The sequence below is a fragment of the Brachyhypopomus gauderio genome, chromosome 1 (genome assembly GCF_052324685.1).
Source record: "Brachyhypopomus gauderio isolate BG-103 chromosome 1, BGAUD_0.2, whole genome shotgun sequence".
Lineage (NCBI taxonomy): Eukaryota > Metazoa > Chordata > Actinopteri > Gymnotiformes > Hypopomidae > Brachyhypopomus > Brachyhypopomus gauderio.
This window is the reverse complement of record NC_135211.1, coordinates 40637391-40658371: the sequence shown is the minus strand read 5'-3', so window position 1 is coordinate 40658371 and position 20981 is coordinate 40637391. Positions and strand designations below refer to the sequence as shown.

The following is a 20981-nucleotide window of genomic DNA, read 5'->3' as shown; positions in this document are numbered from 1 at the left end:
TGCCTGTTTAAACACCTTGGGGTATAAGTCCAGAAAGCATCGGGACTGGTTTGATGAGAACGATGCAGAGATCGAACAGCTGATCCTCAAAAAAAAGGAAGCCTTTCGTACATGGCAAAACGACACTTCCTGCAGAGCTAAAAGAGTTGCTCACTCTAGAGCGAAGGCAGCGGTTCAGAGCCAGGTGAGGGAGCTTAAAAACTCTTGGTGGAAAGAAAAGGCAATGGAAATCCAGAGGCTTGCAGACTCTGGTAACACCAGGGGCTTTTTCTGTGCTACAAAGGCCATCTATGGACCAAACTATCGAGGCCCAACCCCTTTGCGCTCAAAGGATGGACAAGTGCTATTGAAGGACAATGAGTCCATCAATGCTAGATGGAAAGAGCATTTCCAGGAACTTCTTAACCAAAATAGTACCATAGATCCAGGATTTATAAACCTCATACCTCAGTGTCTCATCAGAGAAGATATGGGTGAACCTCCCAGCGTTTTGGAAGTGCAAGATGCCATCAGGAGCTTAAAGAACAGCAAGGCTGCAGGCCCTGATGGGATACCAGCAGAGGTTCTAAAGAAAGGTGGGCCAGAGCTCTTGTGTCACATCCACACCCTTCTCCTCAAGGTCTGGGAAAAAGAGGAAATCCCTCCAGTCACCATTTTTTTAAAAAGGGGACAAGGCAGAATGTGGGAACTACAGAGGCATCTCACTTCTGTCAACAACTGGTAAAGTTCTTGCCCGTATCCTCGCAAACCGACTGATATCATTGTCTGAGGAAATACGCAATATACTGGAAAATATACTTCAATATATTAAATTATACAACTTCATATATGGGAAACAAGTGCTTATATTTTTCAATATACTGCAATATATGCATAGAACATGTATGTCTATATATTTACACATGTAAAAAAATATATTGCAATGAAGGCAAAAACTGCATTACATTTTTACAATGAATGTTTTATTGAATCAATGAGTTTACTTTTACAAAATGCTCAACTGATTTTCAAGTTATTCCACTGTTTGCATAATGACACATTCCATACATGAAAAAATTGACAGTATATATTCAATTCAAACACAGACCTTTCAAAACCAAACACGTTTGAGCATATCAGCATATTTAAACCCCACCCACCCCACTTTTCAGTCCTCCACACTGGATCTTGGTGGTATACATGCATAGAGGCTAGGATATCGTGGCAGATCAATTAGCAAGCATTTTCTTTTAAACATTGTCACATGAAATATCTGTTTCCTGCCCCGCAACACTCTCTTCAGACCAACTACATTTTCAGTATTAATCAATGTATTGTGTGATCTATCATACTCTCTTCCAAGAGCAAAGCATTTTCTGTTGCCTTGTTGCTCTACTATGATGTAGTAGTAAACAGAGATTATGTGTCCATTTTCCAGCAAAACAGTGAAGCTGTTCCTTTTCACTACTCTGGTGAATTCTTGTGAGTAATACAGTTGTCCATTGACTAGAATTCTACTGAATATTTTCACGACTGTATCCACTGTGACTAAAAGTTGCTCTCTCATGGCCAGTAACTCTTCACTAGTAAGTTTTCGAGAATAATGCAAACCAAGGGTAAGAACCTGATCTGCTACTCTTTCAAACTGCCTCAGTCTTTTTTGACCACTTAAGTGGTTATACAGCTGGATGCATTCAGGCACTGCATTTCTCAGTGCATCATTTCTCAAAAGAGGCAATACTTGTCTATAAGTGAATTCTTTCATTATCTGTAAAGGAACACACTGAGTGCCATGAAACATTTTTAGTAATACCCCATTAAATGACTCAAAAATATATCCTGAATGTGCCCACAAAGGCCCCCAATTCTTTACAGATTCAGGTAAATGAAGACATAAATGTACATTAAATGACACATTCTGCTTTCCATACAGTGTTTCAAATTGTTTGACAAAATCTACAACCAAATTTTCACATCTTTTTAACTCCTCTGTTGTAATGATGTCCTTGCACAGTAAGAACATGAATGTGACAAGAAGTAACCAGTGTTGATAAAATATCTGGGGCAGAATTCCTTTTAGCACAAATATACTATAAAACAGTAACCAGTTCTGCCATTCACTAGCCTTCCAAAACCTTCTTTGCTGAAGAGATCGAGGGACTCTTGTCACATTGCAAGGAGGCTTAATTAGTAAGAGTTGTTCATCAAGTTCATTCACTCGGTTACCAATGTAGTATGGTTTCTCGTGGTTTTCACTGTCCAGCCACATGCTTGCCATTTGACGAACTAAACCAAGATGTACATTGTGCATATGGTCAGGAGGCATACTAGTTATGATGTCAAAGTGTGGGATGTTTATAAGACATGTGGGCCCTTTAACACCTCTCACAGATTTTGTGGTGCGCAGAGCCTCCTTTGCATCTCTTATGGTTGAAGTGTGGTCCCTTTTTGGAACATCTTTATATGGGTATGCCCTGACAGTACCATTTCCCTTTTGAACTTGTTCACCAGGATGTAGACAGAGGCTGCACCCATATTGACCATTAAACTGTGTCATGTTTTGTAGTATGGGCCTGGCAACTGAATCACACATCATAAGAGCTGCCACAACTCTACATTGTTCCTCAGTGCTGTTTGTTTTTAGCTTAAAGCCCACAGTTGACAACTTCTGACACTCCAGAGTGAAAGGTTTTAAAAATGTATTAACATTTGGCTTTTTACTGCCAAACCACAAGCCAAAAAGCAAAACGTTTTCTTTGCGCACAGGGTAAGGAAGCTCGTTTACAATCCCTTGTAATGGCCAAATACTATACAGTGATGATTTAAACACAGGCACACCATCACAGTTGAGTGTTAAGGAGTATCCATGAGGACCATCAAGCGGGCCTCCTTCTTTGTTCAGATTATGGTAGAGTTTACCACTACATATGTCATCATAATTTTCAGAACTGAATGTGTCATTTCCTAACTTGAGACAACATGCAATATCCTGTCTTTGAAGAAGATGTTCCAACTGTGTTTGGATTGGTAAGTATATGAAGAAGTTTCCATTCTTTAGTGAACTGTCTTTATCCCACATTGTGCTGCAGACTGTACACTGCCCTTCACTAACTTTGTCACCGATGTAATACTCACAGTTTGGACAGTATATGTGACACTGTAGGTGACCCTGTATTGGCTTAAGCACTTTTAAGAACAGATGCTTTGAGGTTGACATTATGTTTTCTGGACAGTGGATATTAATCAAATCTAGAAGATCAGAAAGGGCCACACCAGTGAGTGCGTGTCTTAAAACAAATGACATTATAACAGGGTTCATACACTTTTTTAACAATCAATTTCCATGACTTTTCCATGACTTTGAGGCAAATTTTAATGACTATACATTCTCTAAACATATGTGTAGACATGAAAAATAAGAAAAAATCCAGGCCAAAATTCCACAGTATATCATAAATTAATGACAAGCCACGTGGTTTAATTGAAAAAATAAACATTTACCGTAGCACCGGAGTACCGGAGTTACGACCTACTTTTTTTTTTATTTCGCGCGTGCACGGAGGAGCAGTGGCAGCACAGTGGAGTGTTGTGGAGTGTTGTGTACGATAAGCTGAGGCAGCACAGGCTCCACTGCAGCCCATCTCGGCAACACGATGGCTCTTTCTCGCGTTGTACGCACGAGGACATCGTTAGTTTTTTTTCTATACTGTGTTTACGATCAAAACGTATCTAAATCTTTTCAGTCTCTAACCCCATCGTTAACCGTGCACATTTTGCACGCCCCGTGTCCTTGTCTTTCACAAGCCATAGCTTGTATTTGTCCAACTGAAGCAGTCATTGTTTAATCGGCATTTACCAGCATTACGCTGATTTACATCAAAGTACAATCTACAGCTCCGCTTGGAGTCCGACGCTAACGCAGTGAACTAATGTGTGAAGTTGCGTTAGCGGTCCGCACAATGGAAAAAAAAATGGCTATATTATATTTATTAATTTTTTCTTCCGGTTATCAGAACAACATACATTTATTGTGTCAAGCAAATTTCCATGACTTTTCCAAAACATTTGAGTATTTTTTATTTTTCCAAAACTTATCCAGGCCTGGAAATTGCTATTTTCAAATTCCATAATTTTTCCAGGTTTTTCATGACCGTACGAACCCTGTTATAAGTAAAAAACTCTGAGCTTTGGTTAGTCGTGAACCAGTGTAAAGTGGCTCTTCATTTAACTGAGGAAACTTTTCATTACTATCTTCTCCCTCATTTACTGACTCGTTAGGACTGCTTTCATATACAGGGGAAAATTGTTCTCCACTGCCAAGAATGGATTCAGAGTCAGACTCAATAAAAGACTGCATTGGTTCCAACATACTCATACCGACACTGTCATCCAAGTCATCAGGATTGAAGTCACTTAATGACTCTGATAATGGGCTCGAATTTGGTCGATCACTGAAGTGAAGATCACACTCCATAGAACATTCATCCTCAAACAAGAGTGGGGATGTAGGATACCTGGACATAGAATCACCACAGTCAGCCTGCAGGATCTGGAATAAGGAACAAAAAAAGAAGTTTCTGATTATAACAAATAAAATAATAGAAATGTATTAAACATAGACTCAAAAATAGTTACACATATCCCAGCAAACATTTTACAAATAAACTGATTTTGTACACCTGTTGTAACCTCCAGTATAATAATTTCAGAGGAACTATCTGATTTTTGAGATGCACAAGAACTAATACCAAATTAGAAACAAAAAGCAGAAAGCTTGTGATATATAGCATCTATGAACTAATACATTCATATATAGTATATTTACAGTTGTGTGTTGAGCATTGTGAGTATCTTCATAGATGTTTTCAATGTTATGGTCAGAACTATGGCACATCAAGTTCTGTTTTGTGAGAACAATGACGACATTTTTAATCATTTTCAAACTATGCAGCTTCAAATCATTGCACACATTAATACAAGAAAACAAGGCTTTTGTTTTGCCTTTAACAAAGCATACCTTGATAATGTACACACATGATAACTGATACCTACAGATGCTTCCTCTCCTGAAAGACAGCACTGTCCACTGATAGGAGTCCAAGCTTCAGAGAGTTCATCAATCAATCAATCAAAGTTTATTTGTATAGCGCTTTTAACAACTCAAGTTGTCGCAAAGCAGCTTTACAGGGTTTACAAGGTTAACAATACTATGGGTCCAGAACCCTAATGAGCAAGCCAAAGGCGACAGTGGCGAGGAAAAACTCCCTATGATGGTGAGGAATAGGAAGAAACCTCGGGAGAACCAAGACTCAAAAGGGAACCCATCCTCCATTGGGCGGCCCGTTAACACACAAATACACAAGTCACACATAATTCACACAATCAGACTAGGTAAAAGGTAGAATTGAAAGTTCTGGGTTTTGATATTGTCACTGTAAATGTCTGTTGATGAATGCCAGGCTTTCATTCCGTGTCGGAGCAGTGATGCTGGTATTGTAGGCTCCGACTGCAGTGTTACTCCCCAGGTGAACCCCGGTATCAGCACATCCACCGGCAGCCAGACCATCCCCCAGGTGCCTGCAGGTGCCTGTATCCAATCGTCTTGGGTAGAGCCATGCAAGAAGATAGATAATACAGACTGAGTGGACATGAATTTAAACCACCGTTGATTTAAATGTACGTAGCTCACGTGCCAGTGATCAGCATGTGGCTCCGGTAGACTAATCTATAGCAGCATAACTAAAGGGAGAGGTTCAGAGGTGACCACAGGCATGAGGGCTCACTGAGACATTGCTTTCCAGTCAAGTCATAGTCACAAATAGAGTGATGCCAAGACACAGCTGGATGACAGCATCAACATCTCAGATCACCAGAAATCTCAACGTCTGGGGGCCCCCAAGCCCCTACACCTTACAAGGGGAATTTTAGCTGAAGGCTTGACTAAACAGGTGAGTCTTAAGTCTAGATTTAAAGATTGGAACTGTGTCAGAGTCTCGGATTGGAGCTGGAAGGCTATTCCATAATTGAGGGGCTTTAAAAGAGAAAGCTCTGCCTCCGGCTGTAGTTTTACTAATTTTTGGAACTACGAGAAATCCAGCATTTTGGGAGCGCAAAGGGCGATATGGGTTGTAGTAATCAATGAGTTCACTCAGATATTGTGGGGCAAGACCATTTAACGCCTTATAGGTTAACAGGAGAACTTTAAATTCAATGCGATATTTAATCGGCAGCCAGTGTAGTGCAGCGAGAGTGGGACTAATATGATCGAATTTCCTAGCCTTGGTTAGGACTCTAGCTGCGGCATTTTGTACAAGTTGTAGCTTCTTTATGGACTGTTTAGAGCATCCAATTAGAAGACTATTACAGTAGTCCAATCTCGACGAGACAAAAGCATGAACTAGCTTCTCTGCATCAGCTAAAGAAAGTAAGTGTCTCAGCTTGGCAATATTACGTAAATGGAAAAAGGCAGCCTTAGTGACATTGCATACATGTGTGTCAAATGAAAGATCAGAATCAATAGTGACACCTAAACTTTTTGCAGTAGATTTTGGTGTTACTGAAAAACCATCTAGGGTAAGGGGAATATCAGCCCAATTGCTTCTAACAGCTTTAGGCCCAAGAATCAGTACCTCAGTCTTGTCAGAATTTAGTTTAAGAAAATTAGACGCCATCCAGTTTTTAATATCCTGGACGCAGTTCTCAATCTTGAGAGTTGTGGTGGTATCATCTGGATTAGAAGATATATACAACTGAGTATCATCCGCGTAGCAATGGAAGCTAATACCATGCCTACGAATGATAGTGCCCAGTGGTAGCACATATAATGAGAATAATATGGGGCCCAGTACAGATCCTTGTGGGACACCATACTTTACTTTAGAATGCTCAGAGCATTCGTTATTTACTAGCACAAATTGGTAACGATCTGTCAGGTAGGACCTGAACCAGGAGAGTGCTTGACCTCTTATGCCAATGAGTGTCTCCAGTCTATTAAGTAGAATATTATGATCAATGGTGTCAAAAGCAGCACTGAGGTCTAGCAGTATGAGAAACGAAATGTGTCCTTTATCAGAGGATATTAAGAGATCATTCAGTACTTTAGTTAGTGCTGTTTCAGTGCTGTGATGAGCTCTAAATCCAGACTGAAATAACTCTAAGACATGTTCTGTCTGTAAGAAGGAAGAGAGTTGTGAAGAAACTACTTTCTCTAAAATTTTGGATATGAATGACAGATTAGATATTGGCCTATAGTTGGACAGTTCTTGGGGGTTAAGACCAGGTTTTTTAATTAGCGGCTTGATGACTGCAAGTTTAAATGAACTGGGAACGTAGCCCAGGCTCAGAGAATAATTTATTATAGTAAGCAACGGTTCTACATTGCTGTGCAGTAATTCTTTAAGTAGATGGGTTGGTACAGCATCTAGTATGCATGTGGAGGGTTTAGCAGATTTCACCAGTGAAATAAGCTCCTCACGACCAATTGGGGAGAAAGACTCTAACAGGGCATCAGAGCTGACCAGACAGCTGTCAAGGTGCATTGGCATGTTGACAGGCTCTGAGATAGCACTACTAATGTTTTCCCTAATTTTATCAATCTTATCATTAAAGAATTTCATAAAATTGTTACTGCTACACTCTAGTGTAATCTAATTGTTTTGTTCATGACTCCTCGTAAGGCTGGAAACAGTTTTAAAAAGGAGTCCTGAATTGTTTTTATGTTTTTCTATTAAGGCCGATAAGTATAAGGACTTTGCCATATGGAGGGCATGCTTATATTCAATAAGGCTGCTTTTCCATGATAGTCTATACACTTCTAACTTCATATTTCGCCATTTACGTTCCAGAATCCGCGCGGCTCGTTTGAGGCTACGCGTGTGCTCATTGTACCATGGCGCTATTCTTCTCTCCGTGGCTCTCTTATATCGTAGTGGTGCAACTTTGTCTAAAGCTGTACGAAGGGAAGTCTCGACGTGCTCGGTGAAACGCTCTAGTCCTTCCGGAGCTACAAGTGGATCAGTGTTTGTCAGACCCGGTAAAATATCAGTGAGCGCGGCTATGGTGCTGGGTGTTATAGCTCGTTTAATTTGATAGCGGGGTGGCCGATGAACACAGTCAGTTAAACACAACTCGTATGTTATGAGGCTGTGGTCAGAAACAGCCTCACTCTGAGGAAGAATTGCTAAACTGGATATGTCAATACCAAATGACAAGACCAAGTCTAAAGTATGACTACAGTTATGCGTAGGACCCACCACATTCTGAGTGATACCCATTGAATCAAGAATTGCTTGAAAATGAATGCTAAAAGAGTCACACCGATTTTCAAAATGGATATTAAAATCACCCACTATAATCACCTTATCGGCTGATAGCACTACATGAGACAGGAAGTCTGAAAACTCCTGCAAGAACTCAGAGTATGAACCAGGGGGGCGGTAAATAGTAATTAACATAAACGACTGTGACACTTTGTTGCTTGTTAAATTTGAAACATTTGATACAGTGAGGATGAGGTGTTCAAAAGAATTAAACTTGAAGCCAAATTTTTGAGAAATGCCTATATCAGAGTCATATATTGTGGCGACCCCACCTCCTCGACCATTTGGACGGGGGTTATGGACATATCTATAGCCAGAGGGAGAAGCTTCATTTAGGGCCATATAGTCGTCTGGTCGGGTCCAGGTTTCCGTCAAGCAAAGCATGCATAGATCATGATCGGTAATCATTTCATTAACAAGCAATGCTTTAGATGACAGGGATCTAATATCTAGTAGTCCTAGTTTCAGATTTAAACTGCTCTCTGAGGGAGCATAGTTGAATTTAACATTGATTAAATTTTGTCTACTAACTTTACGAGTATTATTTTTTGGTACTCGAGGAACAGACACAGTTTCAATCTGGTGTGACCTAGGTGACGTCTCTTTGCAGCTCGCAGACAGTCGGATTAGCCTGTTTGTCTGCTGCCTGGCCTCGGCTCTGGTTTGTCAATCCCCATTAACTACACCTACACTACCACTATTAAGCCTAGCAGATATGCTATGAGAAATGAGAGCAGCACCCTCCCAATAGGGGTGAATGCCGTCTCGCTTCAAAAGGCCAGGCCTGCCCTCAAAACGTGTCCAATTATCTATATAGCCCACTTTGTTATCTGAGCACCATTTAGACATCCAGCGGTGTAACGCCCATAACCTGCTGTAGGTTTCAGCGCCACGCCGAACTGGAATGGGACCAGAGCATATTACGGCATCTGACATCGTCCCCGCTAACTCGCACACCTCTTTAACATTATCCTTGGTGATCTCAGACTGTCTCAATCCCACATCATTGGTGCCGACGTGTATAACTATCTTAGAATATTTACGTTTAGCCAGCACCTTTAAATTAGCCCGGATGTCATCAGCTGTTTTCTAAAAAATAATTAAAAACATATGTGCCACATAGACTACAAAACAATGATACAATGAAAAGATGACCCTGGCACACAAATTTTAGTAGAGATCTCAATGTTCCCAAAAGTACCAAGGTGCTGCTGAATTACAGGGACATGTGTATGAAATTATGCACACGACTTAAGATATTTTCTATTTGACATAATGCTGCAGCCAAAAAAAAAAAGGCATCTTGACTTTGAATGTTTCACTTAATGTAAGCGTGATGCAAACAGTAGATACACAATATGAATTTGATGTTCATGTACAATATAGACCAAATGTTTTTGATCATTATGAATTTACTTGATGGGAAATGTAAGGTAAAGTTTGCGTGCAAGGGGGTTAAACCAGGCAGTCAAAAGGCTAACGGTTAGAGATGAGATTAAGAGTTAAAGTTACATAAATAAAGCAGTTTGGTTAAGTTTAAGGTAACAACCAATTCACCTCACGTGACATTTCAATGATTCGGTTCGTAATCTGTGGTTATGCTTTTTTTTGTTTTGTTTTTTTAAGTTGAAAAGCTCATTGCACTTACGCTAACGTAACCACCACTGTGTGCATCTTCAGAGCCACTGTCAGAGTCGCATTCAGAGGAATTATGATTCAGGTTCTGTTGTGTAAAAACAAAAAGGCTGTTATTGCTAATACAAGTCAGATTCTTGTCAAAGTTCAAATCATTGACAAAGAATATTTTGTTCAGCTACATAGCCAAAACTTACAGAGACTTCCACTCCTGACAAACTCTGTTGTTTACTGAGAGGAGACCAATCTTCAGAATTGTCATAAGTTACCTATAAAACAGATAACTAAATAAATTCCCATACATTCTACTAACCAAACTGTATGTGTCCAAAGTTAACATGTAACAGGGTTACCTCTTAAGATATTTTTAAGACAAAACCTAACACAAAAAAATGGGCATTTAAAAATTATTTGAGAAAAATATCAATGTCCTGACTAAATTAACATATTTAAGTGCACTCAGTGAAATATTAATAAAACACAGAAACACATAGGGAAGACATTATTGATGTATTATTGATCAAAATGGATCATCACTATCTTGGAAATAAGAAATAAAGCAGTTCAAGCTTACATTGACTTCATCTGTAGTTCCCGACAGACTTTGTGTAGACTGTCCACTTAGGGGGCTCCAGACACCAGGACTGTCATGGGCTGCTGGCTAATTATCAAAAAAAAAAATTACAAGAACAAACCTCTCATATTCAAAACACTTTCTATGTAAAGAGTGTACCAGATTTAGCAAAAAACAACATTTCCATCGTCTCCAGACTAAAAATTAATATTGCAAGATCACTCACAATCCAATAGCTATGTATATTTCAAGGTATTGATAAATACTTCTGCTGCAGGAGAGGTGTCTGGCAAGACTGAGTGATTAAAAGTGTTTTCTCAATATTTTTCAAAGTAGCTGGCTACTGACACAATGGTCAAATGGCACAAGTAACTTCCAAAAGGTCTACGAAAAGGTTTAACTTTATATTAACATATTTTAAGTTCATGACTCACCAGGTCCTGGACTGACTGATGAATCTCAATGTTGTTGGCCTCTATCAATGCTTTCCTGTGATTAAAGAAAAAAAAAAAAAAAAAAAAAATATATATATATATATATATATATATATATATATATATATATATATATATATATATATATATATATATCTACGTTATTCATTCATTATCTTAACCACTTATTCCCGGTTTCTAGGGTCCCAGTGCATAGCCAGTTTGCAAGGCAGGAACAACCCTAGGCACAAATCTATCGTATGGCACACACACTCACTGCACTTTATCAGTCTAAGGAGTTTAGCCAAAAGGTTCAAGTTACATACACAAAGCAGTTGTTAAAGCTTAAATAACAAAAAATAAATGATCTCAGATTACGGCCAGGTTTAAGTACCTCATACAATCCCACTTATAAAAAATGCAAACTATCCATCTACCTTCATCTACCTGTCGGAAAATCAGCTGAATGGAGCTGGCGAGTCACCATGAACTCACCCTGAAACTCATCTGTAACCTACCGCTAGTACAGAATCACGACACAAGTTACTCGGCCATGATGAAGCAAAAAAACTAACCTTAATTTCCATCGTTTTGTTCTTGCTGGAATCTCCGTGTCTTCTGAACCCAGGAGAATATATTTCCTCTTCAATCGGTCCATTTTTCCATCTGTGTCACATGTGAGCATCGAGTCGAGCGGGACAGCAGCACCCGCGATTTCTGGATCAGCGCGCCATGATTGGATCGCGGAACCGGAAGATTTCAGAGATACGAGTAACTAGCCAATCACAGTTCAGTAGGACAGGGCGACGTTTACGTAACGGACGTGGAGGGAAAAGGACGGTTGAAATTGTAGATGTGCAACTCAAGTTTGGATAAAATACGTAAAATGTCCAGCTATCGGTATGCCCTTGTTTCATGGACTAATGGACCAGACAAAGATGCGATTAGCATCGTACCAACAAAGTGGATAATCGACTTTGACCCAACAGATACATCTAGAACATATCTAGTTGAATGTCGGATGACTAACACTAAGAGGCCTGTCAACGGATGGCAAGTTGAACATGCAGTGGTGCTAAAATTAGCAGGTAAGTTCAACTATTGATTTTAACAATAGTGTAAAATATTAACAAAAATTAGCAAACCCACATGCTGCTAATAAGGAAGTATTGAAATATATCGCCAAGAAATATATATTCATTGGAAGAAATATATATTCCGAGAAGTTGTTGCTTCTTGGAAAATATGCTAACTACACCACTCAAGGTGCACATCAGGTTATGTATCCCACGAAGCAATTGTTAGCAATAACGACCAACTGAATGAATGAATGAATGAATGTTCCATTTATATAACTATAACTATGAGGTATGTTAACTGGATTTACAGAGCTGCTTTTAAAATAAATCAATAATGGGTCACATTTTTCAGTTTTTAAATTATTGTTTTAATACATGTATTGGTTGGCATCTTTGTGCCATTAAAATTCGATATTTCGACATTAATGTAGAAAAAGAGTCTACACTGAAATCTGCTGAACGAGAACTTTTCAAAGAGGACATCCCAAAGAGATCCAGGAAACCCAATCGCCAGTTCTGTGATGAAGATGATGCTTCAAACTGTGAAATTCCAAAAAAGGTAATTTAACAGATTAGGTGGTGAATGGATTGCAGTTTGATGCAACCAATGTCTACTCTAGCATCTATACAGGCAACTGCCTTCTTATTTAAACTTAGTACTGCTTTGACACACATTTTTTGTTCTTTTTATTGTCAGAGTTTTGTAACATGGTTACTTATATACTGTATTAGGAATTGCAATTTGCGAATGACTTGAAAGCTGGAAATGATATCAAATTAAGAGTGTTTATGTATTGATTCATCCATAATCAAAACCCTTTACCTTATAGAAAAAAACCAAACTTGCAGCACGGAGGCAGGCAGAGGAAAACATTATTTCTGAAAACAACCAACTTACCCCAGAAATCCAGAGTCCAGCAGAAGGGTCAAGCAATGAAAATGCTGAGCAAATCAGAGACCTCCAGAACCAGGTCAAGGCTTTGCAGAAGGAAAATACCAGACTGCGCCACATGGTAGTTAAAGGCAAGTATTTATTTCATATTAAATGCTAATGAGTATCTTTGCATTTTAAATTTTATTCATAGTGGTGTTTCATTTTACATGTAATATATTAGTTATAATAGATATATTACCTAACTGCTCATTAAGAATTCATTACTGATTTAGTAATTGAGTACCCGGAGTAAACTCAGGTGGACGACATGCAGTCTCCACACAGAAAGTAAATCTTGAAACTTGAAAAGGACCCAGACCACTCCACCCAAGGATTCTTGCAGTGATACACTGAGCTACCCCACATTCATTTTCTTATTACAATTATTTTACAGAAATTCCATCTTTGTTAGTGGACATTAAAAAGGTTCTCGCCAATAGTAATCCCACCAAAGATGTTACTGTCTGTGAAGATGAAAATGAGGGTGAAACTACATCTTGTACACCTTCAGAAGTAAGCATTTTTGCAGTTGCTACGTTTAGAGTTGAAAACATACCATAACATATTCTGTTGCTTGTGGTGATTTTCTTTGTTTTTTGTTTTGTTTTTTACAATTAATAAGGTGAAACTGGGGAAAGATGGCACCACCACTGTCTCAGCTCATTGTTGGGAGACTGCAAAATCCCAACCTACAGCCAGTGGGATGGCACGAGTGCTGCTGTTGGGCCTCTTTAGTGTTGATGTTCTCCTAAAATCCAATCTGACCGGAGGGATCAACAAAGTCGATCCCACTGCACAACGACGACAGCCTCTCGATGGGAAAAAACTGCAAGCTTTACTTGGTAAAATATCCATTTTTTTTCAGATTTGGTGCCAGAATTTCCAGTTTTATTTGTCACAATTATAACAAAGGAGGAGCTTTTAGGACACATGTATGTACCATATAGATTATGCTAATACATTAAAGTAAAACACTAGCTCATTAAAATATTGTTTGACTACCATAGCCAGCAGCATATGCAGTCACATTGGCATAAACCATAGCTAAATATTGCAGGACCTCTTTAAAAAAAAAAAAGCATAACCACAGATTACATACCGAATCATTGAAGTTGTCACATGTGAAATAATGCAGGATGCAGAGATGAGTGATCCTATAAATGTTTATTTGAACGAATAACGTAGCTCCTTGGCATATGTCTGACATGTAAGGGACTCACAAAGACAAGCACAGGACAATACTAACTCACGCCATATATACTTAATTTAACACATAACGAGCACCGCATATAACATTTTATACTGATGAGATGGGTGAACACATACACAACCACACCCACAGGACGTACATATATGGACACAGACTACACATGCACATACCCAAAGGGAAGGGTCCAGGTGCTGTAACATGACAGAAATATAATAGGCTATAAGAATTTGTGTGTAAGAAGTGTAAGAATTTTGATATCTCATGGTCTGAAATTGATTAGCACATGAATGCATCCCAAATGAATCAGGCCAAATTTGGTGGCACCACCCTCAGGCCAAAATATACAAACTCTGTCCTTCCATTATTTGCATTACAAACCAGTTCATTTAAAATATTATAAATGACACGTTGAGGACCCCGGCCCCTCCCTTTTGGGCTTGTGTTTACGTTGTCCACGTGTATCGTCTGCGTCTGTGGATCTTCGTGGTTATGGTTATGTCTTGTGAATATGCGTCTCACCTGTGGCTCGTCTCGTAATCACATGGGGCTCATGTGGTTTGTCTATTTAATGTGCGCTCGCGCAGTGTCCTGTGCTCGTCGTTGTCTAAGTCTGCACGTTGTGTGTAAAGGTCTATGTGTTGCCCGTGCACTTATTGCGCTACATTTGTGAGAAATAAACAGTGACCGTGAGAAATACCAGCAGACTCGTGTCTCGTCCGTCAGCCGCCTCCCGTGTCACAATGAATGTACTTATATTTCATGCTGTATTTTGTGAATGTCTAATTATTTGTTATTGTTGTGTTTCACAGATGCTGTTGTAAACCAGCATCCAGGGGCCAAGATCTCAGATCTTAGAAAATCAATCAACACAAGAATTTGTGAGTTAAGGCACCAGGTGAAGAGAAAGAACAGTATGGACAATGTTAAATAAGATAACTGACGGTGTTTCACAAATTGATGTGTTTCACAAGGTGGACTTAAATTTTCACGACTGATTATCTTGAATGGCTAAAGGTGAATGGCTAAAGTCCAAGCAATTACTAAATTTCACAATGGTTCTGAGATGCACTTTATTGTTTATAACTGTGTGTTATAACATTTTGTGTGAAAGGTTTTTTTTTTCCAAAGCAAAATAAAAAAAAATTTGATTACCCCTTAGTGTGTGGTAATATATGTTAGCTATATGGTAAATTTTGTGTGTGTGTGTGTGTGTGTGTGTGAAATGTTTTATTAATTATAATATGAAATATATTAAGATATATGAGTAAATATATTTTATGTATTCTACATCATATATCTTATTATATTTAATATTATATTGATTAATACATTTCATTATATATATATATATATATATATATATATATATATATATATATATATATATATATATATATATATATATATATAATGAAATGTATTATTAAATATTGTGACGCTGGTGTGTGAGAGGAAGAATGAGACACAACTAGCGTCTTTGCGATGCACACTTAACATTTAATGAATAACAACACGTAAAGTCCAGCACTAGCGGAGCAAGCACGCTGACGCGATGTTTGCACAGGCATGAACTTTAGACAAAGACGAGCACACGACACTGCGCGAACGCACATTAAATAGGTGAGTTACACAGACCCACGTGACCTCGAGACAAGGCACAGGTGTAACAAACGAACACGCTCACAAACAACCCACACCCACGGAAGTACAAACATGGACATAACAGCACGCAGACGACGTCATGACACGCCCACAGGGAAGGGTCCGGAGCCTTCACCGTGACAGAACCCTCCGCCAGGGGCTCGCTACTCCCGGAGCGTCCCGCGCAGCTGGGAAGCCCCGAACCAACACCGACGGTGCAGGTCCGGAGCCGCCGGGATCACGAGCCTCCGAGAGCCGTCACCCCCGACGGCGGGAACCGCCGCGAACAGCTCTAGCACACCCTCCCTGGGAAGACAGGGGAGAAAACATTAAACAATGGCACGCTGACAAACACACACACAGGCACATGAAACACAAGAGGAACGAACGGGAAAAGGAAATTAGGGAGACACAGGGGAATAGACAAACATATAGGGACAGGCAGCCATGGCATCGCTCCGGCTGCCTGCCAAAGCGCACACGGTGGCGCTATCCCTCCAGGGAAAGCAGGCTGGGCGGGCGCGGCAGGCGGAACAGGCAGCGGAGTCCCTCCTGGAGGCTTAGACGCCGCAGGCGGTACAGGCTGCGGAGCCTCTCCGGTCCTAGGGTTCCGACTCCGCGCGCGCGTTGTGCCGCTCGGGGCTCCCGCTGGCCTTGCTGCAGGGGGCTTCCCTCGGGGAGCTTTAGTCCTCCCTCTGGGCGCAGCTGGAGTCCTGGCTTTACGCCGCCCGCCGGCTGGTGTCCACGGCGGCTCCAAGGGCACGTGACGCACCCACCTTGGAGCGCTGGCTACACCAGGACCCCCCTGCTCTCTTGGAGATGCCTTCGCCTCGCCCCCTGACGTCTCCATCTCCTCCTCGCTCTCGGAGACGCTCCGACCCAGCGACATGGATTCCTCCGGGGTCGGGCAGCGGGACCAGGCCATGCTGCTTGCCGCTGAGGAGGACCGGGGTACCTCCTTCTTGAGGTGCACCGTACTCCCCGAACGTCCCGAGACGCTCTCCACCCCCTCGCTCTCGTCCTCACTCCCGAAGGGTGATGAACATACAGACGGAGAGCGGCTGGCGTCCTCCCCCTCTCCGTAGTATACGGTAGGAGCCGAGAATACGGAAGGGGGAGGACTGACGTCGACCTCCACTTCGTGTCGCTCTGCGGAGAACGTGTGGCTGGAGGGAAGAGAGCTGGTGTCCTCATCACCCTCCCCGTAGTCTAGAGTAGACTCGGAACACACCGATGGGGGGTATGCCTCGTCGTCTCCCTCCGCCTTGCCGTAGTCCAGGGTGGCTTCTGAACACTCCGACGGGGGGTAGGTCTCGTCCTCCTCCTCGCCTGGAGAGTCCGTTTCCCCGAACTCATCCTCGGGAGGGGTGAGGGACAAGGCGCCCGTACCCACCAGAATTGGCTCACCGGTCTCCTCCTCCTCGGGGAAGACCGGGAGAAGTGCGCTGTCTTCCTCACTTTCGCAGGTGCCCGTTGCACGGGGTGGCAGGTCCACGGACGCGGGGTTCTTTTTCTCCCTCCACACGCGGACCGCGGTCTGGCGGAAGTGTTCTGCCGTCTCTGCGTCTTCTGCGTCCTGCGCAGCGCGGAGCATGTACGCGCAGAACGGGTCCTGCTCCATCGTCTGCACGGCGATGGGGACTTCGCGCCGCCGCACTGGGGAAGTACCGTGGTGATGTCGGTTTTTCTTCCCCTTTGCACGCTTGGCGTATCCGGGCATCTGCAACGGCTCGTCTTTCTGTGACGCTGGTGTGTGAGAGGAAGAATGAGACACAACTAGCGTCTTTGCGATGCACACTTAACATTTAATGAATAACAACACGTAAAGTCCAGCACTAGCGGAGCAAGCACGCTGACGCGATGTTTGCACAGGCATGAACTTTAGACAAAGACGAGCACACGACACTGCGCGAACGCACATTAAATAGGTGAGTTACACAGACCCACGTGACCTCGAGACAAGGCACAGGTGTAACAAACGAACACGCTCACAAACAACCCACACCCACGGAAGTACAAACATGGACATAACAGCACGCAGACGACGTCATGACACGCCCACAGGGAAGGGTCCGGAGCCTTCACCGTGACAAATATAATATGAAATATATTAAGATATATGAGTAAATATATTTTACATCATATAAAATATATGAAAAGCGGCAATTCCTTATGTATTTTTAAATATATTGTAATATATTGATTATTATATAACATAATATATAAGTCTGTATATTTCCAATACATTTTGGTAATAAAAATTATCTGCTTTTTATCAGTTAATTATTAATTAGTATCACTTAGTGTAGCCAAGAGGAATATTAAATTTGTTAAATCTTTTCAATTAGCCAGTAAATCAGAACACAAAATAATTTAATATATTGACAGGTAATATATAGGGAAATATATATTCTTTGCGTAAGGGAAGGCCTTTGACTCTGTTGACCACCAGGCTCTGTGGAGCATATTATCAAGGTTTGGCTGCCATGCTAAATACATCAGAATCCTAAGGCTGCTACATGATGGAATGGCAGCCACAGTGCTTAGTAACAGTGGCACTAAGTCTGAGCCTTTCACTGTGGAGACGGGGGTTAAGCAGGGATGCATAATTGCACCCAGCTTATTTGCCATATTCATTGCTGCTGTACTCTACCTTATTGGCAAAGAACAACTGCCACAAGGGATTCCAATCCTGTACAGGACTGATGGCGGGCTCTTTAACCTCAACAGATTTAAGGCCAAAAGCAAGGTTGGTCACACCTCCATCATTGAGTTACAGCATGCTGATGACAATGCCATTGTAGTACACTCTGCTGAGGACCTCCAGGGTATCTTGAATGCCTTTGCCAAGGCATACAGAGCCCTTGGATTGGCTTTAAATATCAAGAAGACCCAGGTTCTTTATCAGTCTTCACCCGATCAGTCATATACCCAGCCCATCATCAAAGTGGAAGATAAAGCTCTGGTTAGTCTTGAGCATTTTCCCTACCTTGGCAGTTTTCTTTCCTCCAATGCTGACATCGACTTTGAGGTTAACCATCGTCTCGTCAGTGCAAGTGCAGCATATGCCAGACTCAGGAGAAGAGTTTTTGAAGATCGTGACTTAAAGGCCCAAACCAAGGTCCTGGTTTACAAAGCTGTTATTCTCCCCATCGTGCTTTATGGAGCAGAGTCATGGACCACATACAGCAGACACCTGAGGGTCCTGGAACAGTACCACCAAAGAGCCTTACGACAGATACTGAGGATTAGATGGCAGGACAGACGCACCAACATCAGTATTCTGGAGGAGGCCGACATGAGCAGCATCACCACCATAATAAGGCAGCACCAGCTCAGATGGACTGGCCATGTCATCCGTATGCCTAGTACACATCTCCCCAAACAGATCTTCTAGAAGGAAGGCCAGCGAACCCCTGGCGGGCAAAAGAAGCGCTATAAAGACAACATCAAGTTCAACCTAAAGATGTTTCATATACCACTGGACTTCTTGTAGGGATTAGTGATCGCCTCATGACCATGCTCTGGCGCTTGCCAACAACCAGATGGCTACAGTCCTGAGTGCTTATGCCCATACTTTGGACTCTGAAGAGGGAGTAAAAGAGACCTTCTATGCCTGCTTAGGCGAGACACTTGCTGAGATCCCCAGGGAGGATAAGATCATACTCCTTGGTGATTTCAATGCAAGGGTCGGCCGGGACAGCATCCTCTGGCAGGGTGTCATTGGCAAAGAGGGCATTGGGAACATCAACTCCAATGGATCTCTTCTTCTCAGCAAATGTGCTCAATATGATCTCACCATCACCAACACACTTTTCCAGCAGAAAAATAAATACAAGGCATCATGGAAGCACCCTCGCTCTAAACAGTGGCATCTAATTGATTATGCTACACTGTAAAAAAAAAAAGTGTAAAAAAATGGTAATTTTCTGGAAATGGGGGCGCCAGAAAATTACTGTAAAAAAACAGATAAGTACTGTAAATTTAAAAACATACATAAACTGTAAAAAAACGGCAATTTTCTGGCGCCCCCGTTTCCAGAAAATTACCGTTTTTTTACAGTTTATGTAAAAAAACAGATAAGTACTGTAAATTAAAAAACATACATAAACTGTAAAAAAAACGGTGATTATAACACTTAACATGCAACACTGTCATTTTAAAGGAAATATTCCTAAAATTGAATGTGGTCTTTACTCTAGTTCACATTCAATTATAACAATATTGCAGTGTGGTGTAGGAAGGAGAGGTAGCAAACAGATCCACCGCAGCACAAGGCTTTTTAAATTCAAACTGCCTCAACAACATAATCACGCCAGACCCCACGATCACGCAGAAGAGACTTAATTTAGACACAAAACAGGAGAGAACGGCAATAACACGACAACACTACACAAACATGGCATAGAATAATTCACACAGTACAACTACATAAATTGATGAAGGGGGACTTAAACCAAGTAATGCACATAATCAAGTACACAATTAATCAACACATGCATAGACATCACATTAACAGATAACGATACCGGAGTCGCAGAGACTCATGGGAAGTAGCGCCGTTGTCACGTAGGGCAACGCCCCCTCTCGTGGCTGCCACTCTGGGTTCCCTCGTGTCTGTGTTCCGTGCCTGTTTACCCTGCCCCGCTCGTTGTCTCTGAGATTCCCTGATTGTCCGCCACGCCCCTGTCATAATCGTCCCCACCTGTTCCTAGTTTAGTTCAGTGTTCATATAGTCCCTGTATTCCCCCAGTCTGGTTGTCGGTTGTTTTGGATGTCTGACCGTTTATGTGTTTCTCAGTTTCGTGTTGCCCTGCTGTCGTTTGTTGCTTTCCGTGTCGTTATGCCCCTGTACCTGTCCAACCTTGATGGCTCTCCTGTTATGACCCCTGCCTGCCACTACGATGACGATTGTGGAATGCCCTGCAATAAATCTCGCTCTTCTCAGCGATTGTGTCCGTCTCCTCGCTCCGTGGCGCGAGCCACGTTACAGCCGTCCCCCATTGGACCGACGCTTCAATATAAAAATATATATAACATTAATAGTTAAAATGAGCCATAAACTCCGAACCGTCAGAACACACATTTCAACGCTACGGTTATAGTTAAACTATGATCGGACAGGAATTCCAGACACATGTTCTAGCACTATATGAACCGATAAGAATATATTACGC

General features: G+C 41.6%; 2 protein-coding genes across 2 annotated transcripts; one reads left to right on the top strand and one right to left on the bottom strand.

Annotated features, from left to right (window-relative positions):
• Positions 1-5079: 5079 nt before the first annotated feature.
• On the bottom strand, positions 5080-11653 carry LOC143520591 (uncharacterized). The gene is made up of 5 exons (XM_077013574.1): positions 11516-11653; positions 10941-10995; positions 10507-10593; positions 10130-10201; positions 5080-10020 (listed from the first exon to the last, which is right to left on the bottom strand). The coding sequence occupies exons 1-5, from the start codon at positions 11623-11625 to the stop codon at positions 9919-9921; spliced, it is 426 nt and encodes a 141-aa protein (XP_076869689.1). The 5' UTR covers positions 11626-11653; the 3' UTR covers positions 5080-9918.
• Positions 11654-11774: 121 nt separating this feature from the next.
• Positions 11775-15267, top strand: LOC143527467 (uncharacterized). Its single transcript, XM_077022705.1, has 6 exons — positions 11775-12028; positions 12451-12578; positions 12850-13042; positions 13348-13466; positions 13576-13795; positions 14973-15267. Exons 1-6 carry the CDS (start codon positions 11794-11796, stop codon positions 15092-15094), a joined length of 1017 nt encoding a protein of 338 aa, XP_076878820.1. The 5' UTR covers positions 11775-11793; the 3' UTR covers positions 15095-15267.
• The last annotated feature ends 5714 nt before the right edge of the window (positions 15268-20981 follow it).

What these genes read in the sequence shown, in the direction of transcription:
- LOC143527467 (XM_077022705.1), top strand. Translation starts at nt 11,794, where the DNA reads ATGTGCAACTCAAGTTTGGATAAAATACGTAAAATGTCCAGCTATCGG. An exon ending in GCGCCACATGGTAGTTAAAG is followed by an intron (nt 13,043 to 13,347) that starts GCAAGTATTTAT and finishes ATTATTTTACAG; the next exon opens with AAATTCCATCTTTGTTAGTG. An exon ending in AAAACTGCAAGCTTTACTTG is followed by an intron (nt 13,796 to 14,972) that starts GTAAAATATCCA and finishes TGTGTTTCACAG; the next exon opens with ATGCTGTTGTAAACCAGCAT.
- LOC143520591 (XM_077013574.1), bottom strand. Translation starts at nt 11,625, where the DNA reads ATGCTCACATGTGACACAGATGGAAAAATGGACCGATTGAAGAGGAAA. An exon ending in ATCAGTCAGTCCAGGACCTG is followed by an intron (nt 10,594 to 10,940) that starts GTGAGTCATGAA and finishes TTTGATAATTAG; the next exon opens with CCAGCAGCCCATGACAGTCC. An exon ending in TGTCAGGAGTGGAAGTCTCT is followed by an intron (nt 10,021 to 10,129) that starts GTAAGTTTTGGC and finishes TTTACACAACAG; the next exon opens with AACCTGAATCATAATTCCTC.